Below are 11,403 nucleotides of genomic sequence, written 5' to 3'. Positions count from 1 at the left end.
TGCTCAGGCTGGTTTCGAACTCCTGAGCTCAAACAATCCGCCCGCCTCGGCCTCCCAGAGAGCTAGGATTACAGGCGTGAGCCACCGCGCCAGGCCCTGTAGTAAGTTTTAAAATCAGGAAGTGTTCTGTTTCAAGATTGTTTTGGCTATTCTGGATCCTTAAGTTTCTGAATTAGTGTGTCTGTTTCTACAAAGAAGCCAGCGGGAGTCTGATAAGGGATTGTGCTGAATCTGTAAGTCAGCGGGGAGTATCGCCATCTTACTGTGAAGTCTTCTCAGCCATGAACATGGGATGTCTTTTCATTTAGTTAGATCTTAATTTCTTTGAACACTGCTTTGTTCAATCAGAGTACTCTATACATTTTATACTTTTTTTGATGCTGTTGTAAATGGAATTTTTTCCTAAATTTGTTTTGGATTGTTCATTGCTTGCATATAGAAATAAAATTGATTTTTATATATTGATTTTTGTGTTCTGCAACCTTGTGAACTCATTTATTAGCTTGAGTAGGGTTTTTTGTGGGTTTTTTTTTTGTCTTTTTGTTTTTTTCATTTCCCCAGTTTCAAAATGCATCGAATAGTTTTTTAGTTAGGATTTTTCATGTGCAAGATCATGTCACCGGCTAAAATAGATAGTTTTTCCTTAGCAATCTTGATTCTTTTATTTTGTTTTCTTGCACTGACTGGAACCTGTGGCACTGCGTTGAGTAGGAGAGGTGGGAGTGGACCTCACGGCCGGGTCCATGGTATCAAGGGGAAGCGTCTAGTCTTTCCGCACTAAGTACAGCAGTAACTGTGGGTTTATCAGGTTGAGAAGCTCCCTTCCGTTCTAGTGTGTTGAGTGCTTTTATCATGAAAGAGTGTTGGATTTTGCAAAATGGGTCTGTCGAGATGATGTGTTTTTGTTTTTTATTTTATTGATATGGGGTATTACATTAATTGACTTTTGGGTGTTAAACCAATCTTGCATCCCTGCAATAAATCCTACTTGGTCATGGTTTATAATCATTTTTATATGTTGCTGGATTCAATTTGCTAGTATTTTGTTGATCATTTTTGTGTTTATATTCATAAGAGATATTGGTCTATAGTTTTATTATTAATAAACTTTTGACTGTTGTGATAATAGTAGCTGTTATAATGGTTTTTGGTTTGCCTTTTTAAAAAAAATGGAGGTAATTTACAAACCATAAAAGGCACCCATTTAAAGTGTATAATTAGGCTGGGTGAGGTGGCTCACGTCCATAATTCTACCACTTTGGGAGGCCCAGGCAGGAAGATTGCTTGAGGTCATGAGTTCAAGACCAGCCTGAGCAAGCGTGAGACCCTGTCTCTACAAAAAATAGAAAAATTAGCCAGATGTGATGATGCACACCTGTAGTCCCAGCTACTCGGGAAGCTGAGGCGGGAGGATCGCATGAGCCCAGGAGTTGGAGGTTGCAGTGAGCTATGATGATGCCACTGCACTCCAGCCTAGGTGACAGAGCAAGACCCTGTCTCAAAAAAAAAAAAGGATATAATTCATTGGTTTTTAATATATTCACAGTCATGCAGCCATCACCACTATCTAATTCCAGAACATTCCATCATCCCAAAAGGAAGCCAGGTCCCCATCAGCAGTCACTCCCCATCCTTCCCCCAGCCCCTGACAACCACAAATCCACTTCCCGTCTCTGTGGATCTGCCTGTTCTAGGCATTCCATGTAAGTGAAGTCACACCCTGTGTGGCCTGTGTGTTTGGCATCTCTCACGGGTCACAGTGTGTTCGAGGTCCGTCCATGTAGCCTGGATCAGGACTGTAGGGCTGCTCGTGGGCAGTTTTTAGTAAGTGTCACGGGAGGCGTGTCTGGCCCTGAGTGGAGTGCTTGGACCCTGTGAGTAGGTTGCTGGTGGAGGCATAGCAAGCAGTGGCTGCATGCGTGTCCTGCTCTCAGTGTCCCCAGGCCCTAGAGGCAGAGGCTCACCAGGGGCTGGGCTTGACCAGCGCTTGCTGTTGGCCACCATGCCGTCATGTCCAGGGGTGGGTTTTGGGCCAGCTGAGCTAACTCTGCCTCTCTTCCTTCACAGGCCTCCTCGCTGGGGAGGCAGAGTCCTCGAGTGGCCTCCTGCCTTGCACGCAGCCTGTGCCCGGGGGAGCCTGGCTTGCAGACAGCAGCAGGTACCTTCCTCCTTTCCTCGCCCTCTCCCTCCTGCCCAGGTCCGCCAGGGCCTTTGTGGTTGTAAGAGACAGAATCCCTGCTCAGCACACTGGCCCCTGGAGTCCAGGGTGGCCCATCCTCCACCCGGTCAGGTGGAGATGTAGGGGCAGAGTGGTCAGGATGGTCTTCCTCTTCTCTAGCAAGATGAGCCAGGCAGCCCCAGACTGTCCTCAGAAACCCCCATAGAGGACCACAGTGCCTCTCTCCTGGCAGGTCCTGCCCATGTCCAGGCACACACCAGCGTGAGGCTGAGGGCTGGGTCAGCCTGCTGGAGTGTCAGGGAGGGGTGGTGTGCCAAAGGGTTCCCACAGCCCTCGGGGCTAGAGAAGGTGGGGCAGCTGCTGGGCTGGTGACGTCCCTTGTGTGCCCTGACCCATTTGGGATCAAGGTCCTGAGCCTCTCCTGATGGCACCTGCTAGGGACCCATGGGGAGGAGCTGATGCTGGAGGGCTGGGTCTCTGCGCTTGTGCTCCCCCTCACTGCACCCAGCTGCGGGCCAATGTGGGGCCGCATCTCTCCAGCATCTGAACCAGCCTCCACCCTGGCCCCCAGAGAAGGCATCTCCCGTCTCCCCACACGGCTCCTCTTGCAAGGAGCCAGTGGTCCCAGAGTGCCTCGTCCCCCGCAGCTTGGTGTCTGCCGTGTGGGCCTTGTGCTGGCCTGGGCTCTGCGCTGGTGCACGCCCACTTGAGCAGCGGTGCAGGCAGCGGGACTGCCCCCTGGAGGCCTCCTGCCCTGTACCCCCAGGCTCCCAGCACCCCAGCCTTGGGAATTCACTGCTCTCTGCCTTGGACTGATTGAGTGGGAGCTGTTTCCTTTTTGTTGGTTTGTTTTAAAATTTGGCTTATTGAAGACTATTCATGAAGGGAGCCAGCAGTGAGCACACTCTGGTTCTCTGGGGGAAACCCCGGATCTGGCGACAGTTGCCATCCATTGAGCTCTGCGCAGGAGGCTGAGCCTGGCGAGTAACCTCCTTGTGCCAGTGCGCACATGTGGCCCGGAAGGGCTTCGCCCTTGGGCATGGCAGGGTCCCATTGCCTCGCCTGCTCCAGATGTCCACAGTCTCTGCATGATGGCTGGGGCCGCTAGGCAGGTGCTCACCTGGGCTGGTGTCTCTTCCACAGTGGTGTCCATGGGCTCTGCTGACCCCCAGTTCAACCTCGCAGAGATCCTGTCGCAGGACTACAGCATCCGGGACGGGTGCGAGGAGACCTCGAGGTGCCCGGAGAAGCCCGAGGGGGAGCTGGAGAAAGACTTCATCTCCCAGGTACTGGGCTGAGCGATCCCGTGCCCTCGACGTGGGGCCCTCCTGGGCAAGCTTCACCTCCTGGGCGGATTCCATGTTGGCGGGCACCACTGTCAGACCTGTTCACAGAGTACTAAGCACTGCGCTAGGCGCTTTGACTCAGCGGGGTACTGGCTGCCTCCGTGGGGCTCTAGACCCGCCAGTGGTGACACACGAAACCAACCACCGTGCTGGTCTTTAAGCCCCTGATACCCATAAACATTGTTGAGGGTCCCCAGGAGCTTTGTTTATGTGGTTTATCTATTGCTTTTTACCGTATTAAAAGTTAAAATTGGCCGGGTGCGGTGGCTCACGCCTCTAATCCTAGCACTCTGGGAGGCCGAGACGGGCGGATTGTTTGAGCTCAGGAGTTCCAGACCAGCCTGAGCAAGAGCGAGACCCTGTCTCTACTAAAAAAATAGAAAGAAATTAGCTGGACAACTAAAAATATATAGAAAAAATTAGCCGGGCATGGTGGCAACATGCCTGTAGTCCCAGCTACTTGGGAGGCTGAGGCAGTAGGATCACTTGAGCCCAGGAGTTTGAGGTTGCTGTGATCTGATGCCACCGCATTCTAGCTGGGGCAACAGAGTGACACTCTGTCTCAAAAAAAAAAAAAAAACTTAAAAAAAAAAAACAAGAACAAAAAGTTAAAATTGACATTTAAAAAATACTTAGTTACTAATCCATTTAATAACAATAGATCAATTACATGTTAATATAAATAATATATTTTTATGAAAATAAAAAAATAACTGTTTTTCAAAAGAAAAATCTTAGGGAGATTTTTCCAAATCTCTTTGAACGTAGAAACAGATACAAGAATCCAGCGCTGTCTTTTAAGGCAGATGTTAATCTGTCGTGGTAGGTTCCTTCGGTTCAAATACAGACCTGTTGTTAGAAAAGGGAGGAGTGTTCCACAGCCTCTTCAGATAACTGTGGATACACCAAAAACTCAGCAAGTGGTAGTTTCGTAAAGAGTATTTGCAGAGTGGAATTCAAGACTGTGTCAGTGAACCTTTTGTGCTTGGTTCTGTTAAAATCCATTGGTCTTGCACGTGGAGTGGATCTTTACCCGAGTGTGATCTGGCCACATTCTGCATTGTTCCCTTTGCAAAATGATTGGTTCACATGTAGATCTTTCGATACAAAATCAAAAAGCCACATTTGTTAACATGTCAGTCTGCTAGGGCTACCATAGCAAAATGCCACAGACTAGGTGGCTTTAACAGCAGAAATTTACTTTTCACAGTTTAGGGGCTTGAAAAGTCCAAGGTGAAGGTCTGGTAGAGTGGGTTTCTGGTCGGAGCTCTCTTCCTGGCTCGCAGGGAGCCGCCTTCTCACAGTGTCCTCACATGACGGACAGAAAGCAAGTGAGCTTTCTGGTATTTTTTCTTTTTCTTCTTCTTTTTTCTTTTCCTTTTCTGTTTCCTTTTCCATTCCTCCCCTTCCCCTTTTCCCCCTTTCCTTTCCTTTTTTTTAAGACACAGGGTCTTACTCTGTCACCCAGCCTAGGACTCCTGGGCTCAAGCGATCCTCCTGACTCAGCATCTGGTACTACAGGTACACACCACTACATCTGGCTAATTTTTTATTTTTTGTAGAGATGGGGTCTCACTATGTTGCCCAGGCTGATCTCAAACTCCTAGCGTCAAGTGATCCTCCAGCCTTGGCCTCCCAAAGTGCTGGGATTACAGGCGTGAGCCACTGTGCCTGGCCAAGGTGTTTTTTTCTTACAAGGACAATAATCCTGTTGGATCAGGGCCCCACCTTCACGACCCTCTTGAAGCTTAACTTCTGTAAAGGCTCTATCTCCAAATGCAGTCACGTTGAGGATCAGGGTTGTTATAACAGTTAATATTACCAATAGTCTCATCAGAATTTTTTTAAGTATTGAGAATTTATTAAGTTCATGTCGTCACATTCAGTTTTCCGAAATTATAGTATTTTTTTTTTTGAATGCTTTAGTTTTACCATTGTAGCAAGCACAGTCAGTTGTTTCCATTGAAGTAACAGCCCACTTGTCTCATGTATGAAGCTGTGTCTGCCCAGTGCTGGCCTGGGCGGCCGAGGTCTGGGTGGCCGTGGTCTACTAGCTGTTCCTCCTAGTAAAACTGAGAAGAGCGGCCCCCACCTCACCACTCAGTCTCACGGTGTGCTGCTTTGACGGAACTACCTTACTTTGGTATACAGCAGGTGCTTTATGTGTGCTTCTCATTTCCTCACACATAAAATCAAACATCTGCTCAGGGTGAGATTTAACAAAATTACTATTTTTATCCAGGATATTTGTAAGTGAAACTGACCTCTCTTTGTCTATAAGGAGTTAGACGGTGGCAGCCTCAGGGGTTGGCGCTGGCCTCTTGCTGGCTGTTGACTGTACCATCGGTGCAGCGTCAGCGCAGCAGAAAATGGAAATAATGTGTGGGTGCTGTTATGAAAGTGGGTTCACCTTGGGTTACCCTAGAAAGTTCCCAGGAACCGGGGGCCTCTGGACCACCATGTCCACCTCCCCAGCGAATGCACAGTCAGGAACGGTGTGGCACTGAGTGCTTTCCGTCCTTGGGGTCCCACCAGAGAGTGAAAGGGGGCACTTGATTCCAATGGGGAGAAGGTCGTGGTGCTGCCCTGAGGAAGGGCTGGTTTTCTATGTGGACTTAGAAGTCCCCCAGGATGAGTCAGGGCAGGAGTGCAGCGGGGGGCAGGTGCTGACGTCCTGGGTGGATGAGAGGGAAAGTCCAGGGAGTTAGAAGCCAATGGAGACCCACAGGGGCCAGGGAGGAGCGTGGGCAGCCGATCGTGACCCACGGGTCAGGGAGGAGTGTGGGCAGCAGCACTAGCCTCAGAGGAGTAGAGAGTGTAGAGAGAAAATGATTTGAAAGCAGCGCCGGAGAGGAAGGTAACGTAGTTTGTGTCTCTTCCTTCCAGGGAATTAAGTGCCGCATTTCTTTTTCTTGTATCGTGTTGGCTCAGTGTTTGTCAGCCATGGTACTCTTGTTCTGCATTGTGGTGGGGTCTCTCTGGCTGCCCACGTCTGACCCAGTGCATGTTGGCAGCTTCCCCATTGCACTGATGAGGCAGCATCTGTTTATGTATTTACTGATGTGTTTTTCTCCTTAGTCAGGAGTGGTTGTTGGATTTTACCAAATGCCTTTTTCAGATGTGTTTTTTTTTGCTTTGGTTTATTGGTGTCACGAATTGTGACAGCAGAGTCAGATATTGAGCCATCCTTGCTTTCCTGGAGTTAGTCATGCACAGGCCTGTGCAAGGAGGCCCTGCAGGCAGTGTGGTACTGGCGGGAGGCTAGTCCTGGCTGCACCCTTCCTGGCTGGTGACCTGTAGGCTCAGGTGTCTCCTCTGCACCTCTCCTGGGGGTCGTAAGGGAGTCCTGGGTGAAGGTCTGGCCTGGGTCTGGCTACTGAGTGCTGCCACTTGGGTTGTGGCAGTGATCCTTGTTGTGGTGGCCAGCAGGACCCAGGCAGGAGGAAGGGGCCCAGAACCCCCAGAGCAGTCCCTCCTGATGTGGCCCTATCCTGCTCCCTCATTCAGAGCAGCGACATGCCTCTCGACGAGCTGCTTGCCCTCTATGGCTACGAGGCGTCAGATCCCATCTCAGAACGGGAGAGCGAGGGCGGTGACGTGGCGCCCAGCCTCCCGGACATGACCCTGGACAAGGTGAGCAAGGTCTCTTCCTGGAACTGGCCCTCAGCAAAAGCAGGGAGCCCACTTGGAGCCCCTGGCTGCTCTGGAGGATGGGGACTGATGAGAGGACCACAGAGGCCCCAGAACAAATAGAAACATTGTCAGGAAGCAGCAGGCCAGCTTACAGAGTGTTCCCTGTGACCAGCTGCCCAGGGCTAGGATGGCCATGGCAGGGCTGGAACAGAGAGACCCTGCCCACAGGCCAGTTGTCGTCCTGGCTGGGTGGGTGGAGAGACAGCAGCAGGGAGGGGAGATGAGCCAGTGACCCACCTCCCAGGGCCAGCCTCTGATGCCCCCACCCAGAGGTCATCGGTCAGGTGTCAGGGGCAGGGAGGGCTTTACTGTGGGAGTTTAAAACCAAAAGCATAGGTAGAGAGAGCCACGTGGGCGCCCGGGGCAGCTTTCACGATCCCCAGCTTTAGTGGTCGGGTATAGGCTCCGCCCTGACATCGCACCCTGTGTACCCTTGGCTGGCCTGTCCCCGAGCCTCAGTTTCTTCTGCAGAATGGGAATGACAGCCCACGGGAGCCTCAGGGCTCTCCAGTGAGGGAGGCGTCTGTCACTGTCTTTACTGTCATTAGTGCTTTGAGATTGTTACAGTAAGGTGTAAAATATTCTTTACTTTCTTGTTAAAGGAACAAATAGCAAAGGATTTGCTTTCAGGAGAGGAGGAGGAAGAGACGCAGTCCTCAGCGGATGACCTTACCCCGTCTGTGACCTCCCACGAGGCCTCTGACCTCTTCCCTCATGAGAGCGGCTGTAGGTGTCCCTGGCCCCGTCCCCCACTCCGCGGCCCACGCGAGGCACCAGTGGTACAGATGGAGGCGCCGGGGCTGGGGTGTGCCCAGGGCACTGCACAGGTGGCACATCTGCCCAGACCTCTGGCCCGCGGGCTGAGACTCGTGGTGGTTTTTGTCTAAACGGGGAAGGGAAGTGTTGGTTCCCATGGCAGATCCAGGGATAGCATCCCACGCCCAGAGCCGTCCTTTCTCGGGGCTGCCTGCCTCTCCAAGTTTTCCCTGGTGGCTGGGGCTGTGGGGCCCTGTGGTGTAGCCACCTGGCCGAGGGGGTCACTCCCCAGAGAAAGGGGTGTGCAGGCTGTGACCAGCAGAGACCCTGAGGCTGTCCCCAGCGCTGCAGGAGAACAAGGGCTGGGCTGCACAGCAGACAGACACACCTACGCCCTTCCCTTTTCCCAAAGCTCGTTTCCTGGCTGATGAAGACAAAGAACCGGGTTCTTCTGCCTCCTCTGACACCGAGGAGGACTCTCTTCCTGCCAACAAGTGTAAGAAGGTGTGTGGCTCTGGCCTCCCCCTGGCCTGGGGCAGCGCAGCTGGGCCTGCTGTTTGTGCCCCTCCTCAGAGGAGGGCGTGGGCTGCCTGGTGTGGTCTGGTTGGGACTCAGACCCGGAGCCTGGGGACTGCTGGCCAGGCGTCAAGACAGTCTCTCACACATTCACACACCCAGACCTCTGCGTCCCCTCGTCAGACCGCAGAGCTGGGTGGCAGCGGGCAGATCACCCAGATGGGTCTGGGGTCCAGCCAGCGGCCCTGCACCTGGAGCCCCCCGCAGCACTGTGGCGGCTGCCTCGCGTGTGGCCCGGATGCTTCCTCGGTGCCCTGATGCCTGGGCCTTTGCCTTTGCAGGAGATCATGGTTGGGCCCCAGTTCCAAGCCGACCTCAGCAACCTGCACCTGCACCGGCACGCTGAGAAGAGTAAGTGGGCCCGGGAGCAGAGGAGGCCCACTCCAGCAGGGCGCGGCTGCCGCGCAGAGAGCGCCCGAGGGGCCCACCCTGGTCAGGAGCCTGCCCTGCACAGCCTGGTGGGGCTGAGGCCGTATTGGAAGAGGTGGGGCGGCCCACGTGGCTGCCGTGGGTCTGCCAGTGCCTGCCCCTCCCTCGGGGTCTGCTCTCTTCCCCCTGAGCAGCCAGACCCCCGGCAGCCCACCCTGCCCTGACCCCCAACCCTGGCCTTGGCCCTGGCCACCCCTCCTGTTCGTTCCCCTGCCCCAGGGCTGCTGCGGGGTGGCTGCTTCTCCTCACGGGTTCCCAGGCAGATGCCCTCCTCGCAGAGAGACCTTCTGCTGCCTCCCTGTGCCCTGCCGGGCACTCCCTTTCCTGGCTTGGCGTCTGTCTCTTCCCACTAGACTCAGAGCCGAGCCTCTGCTGCTCCTTCGAGACAGGAAGTCACCTGCCTGTTGACTTGGGTCTTGTTCTTTTTACCCTGGATCCCTGCAGGGGCAGCACTCCTGGCCCAGGAACCTTTTCCAAGATGATTTGGCGGCTGGGATTGGCGTGGAAGGGACAGACCCAGACGCAAGTGCTGGGGTCAGGGAGATTGGCACCCTCAGAGAAGAGGGAGTCCTTTTGGGCCAGCGTTGGCTCGGGGGTGGTGGGATGTGCTCGCACAGACATGGGACGGCAGAAGAGCATGTAGCCAAGCTGGGAGGTCCAAGAGGCAGGGTCAGAGGGGACACACAGGACCCTCATCTCAGCGACGCCCTCAGGGACCCAAGCCTCTGTGTAGGTCTCAGTCTGGAACCCCAGCCTTAGAGCCTGTTATCTGGGTCCTTGTCCTGTCCCACCTCACCCACCACGAGCGCACGCTGTCGGGGAGCAGCCAGTCCTCCTCGATCCCATGGGTCGAAAGCTGACCTCTCACTGCATGTTGCATTCACGTCATTGTGCGTATCTTGTGCATTGTGTCATGTTCTTCTGTTTGGGTGTACTGCACTTGCTTATCCATCCTGCGGTTAGTATTGTGGGTGTTTGCAGGTGTGGGTTGAGTGTTCTTGCCTGTCTGTCGTTGTACCCGTGCACTCTGCTTGATGCACAGCTGGGAGTGTGGCGGGTGCACGTCAAGGTTTATAAACCGGTTTGGGAGGTTCCCTCTGGCACTTTGTGGGAGTTCCAGTTGCTCCACATCCTCATCAACGTTTGATACTATCTGCCTTGTTGGTTTTAGCTCTTCTGGTGAGTGTGGGCTGGTGCCTCATTGCTTTGATTTGCATTTTCCTGTTGAGTAATAACGTTGAGCACCTTTTTTGTATGTTAACCGGCTGTTTGGATATTCTCTTGTGAAGTGCCTGCTCAGAGATTTTCCCCGTTTTTAACTTGGGTTGTCTTTCTCTCTCTGATGTGTGGGAGTTGTTTACGTGTTCCTGACACAAGTCATTTCTTGGCTGTGTGGACTGCCAGTGTTTTCTCCCAGCTTGTGGCTTGCCTTGGACTCATTCACTAATGTCTTTAATTTTAAGACAGTCCAACGTATCTTTATTTTAATGATAATGTGTGTAGTGTTTTGAGTTTTTGCTGACCCCTAAGGTCTTGAAGATATTCTTCTATGTTTCCTTCTAGAATCTTTGGAAGTTCCACTGTCACATTTAAGGCTATGATCCAACTTAATTTAATTTTTAATGTATGGCACAAGGTAGGGCTCAGGGTTCTTCTTCTCCCCGTGTAGATGTGAACTTGCTCCAGCACCGTTATGTTGAAAAGTCCATTCTCTCCCCTACTGAATTGCAGTGGTGCCTTCATGATAAATCAAGTGTCTGTAATGTGTGTGTTTTGGAGGCTTTTGTTCCTTTGGTCTCTTGTCTCACCCTGAATCATCATGACACTGTTTCAATTATTACAGCTTTGAAGTAAGTCTGAGGGGGTGCGAGTCTTCCAACTTTGTAAGTTTGCATTGTATATCTATATAAATTTTAAGATTAGTTTGTGAGTTGCCTCAAGAAAAACCTATGATTTTGATTAGGCTTGCATTGAATTCTTAGATTAATATGGGGAAGAACTGATATATTAACAATGTTGGTACTTCCAGTCTATGAATATGGTTTACCTCTCTATTACGATCTTTAACTTAAATGTTCCATTGTATATAAAAGAAATTTTTAAAAAAGATCTTTAATTTTAGCAATATTTTATAGTTTTCAGTGTAGGAGTCTTGAGCGTTTCATTAATCTTACTTATTGGTTGCTGTCATAAAGGATATTTTTTAAATCTTCATTTTCTACTTTATGCTAGTAGAAATGCAATTTGTTTTAGTTGATCTTGTACCTAGTGACTTTGCTAAAATACTAATTTCAATACTTTGTAGATTCTTTTTGTTTATGTACACAGTCATTTCATTTGCTAACAACAGCTTTGCTTTTTTCTTTACAATTTTTGTATCTTTTTTTCTGTAGAAATGCAATTTGTTTTAGTTGATCTTGTACC

General features: G+C 51.3%; 1 protein-coding gene across 1 annotated transcript in view; it reads left to right on the top strand.

The window, feature by feature from the left end:
- The window catches only part of MIER2 (mesoderm induction early response 1, family member 2), a 29,800-nt gene that overhangs the window by 7,212 nt on the left and 11,185 nt on the right, over positions 1-11,403 (top strand). The window contains exons 2-7 of the mRNA XM_012645481.1: positions 2,068-2,158; positions 3,323-3,465; positions 7,033-7,158; positions 7,821-7,944; positions 8,387-8,478; positions 8,832-8,901. Coding sequence (XP_012500935.1) covers positions 2,068-2,158; positions 3,323-3,465; positions 7,033-7,158; positions 7,821-7,944; positions 8,387-8,478; positions 8,832-8,901 — 646 coding nt within the window. The remainder of the gene's footprint in view (positions 1-2,067; positions 2,159-3,322; positions 3,466-7,032; positions 7,159-7,820; positions 7,945-8,386; positions 8,479-8,831; positions 8,902-11,403) is intronic.

The sequence above is a fragment of the Propithecus coquereli genome, unplaced genomic scaffold (assembly GCF_000956105.1).
Source record: "Propithecus coquereli isolate 6110/MARCELLA unplaced genomic scaffold, Pcoq_1.0 Scaffold232, whole genome shotgun sequence".
Classification (NCBI taxonomy): Eukaryota; Metazoa; Chordata; class Mammalia; order Primates; family Indriidae; genus Propithecus; species Propithecus coquereli.
The sequence above is the reverse complement of the archived record's forward strand: the minus strand, read 5'-3'. Positions and strand labels throughout refer to the sequence as shown.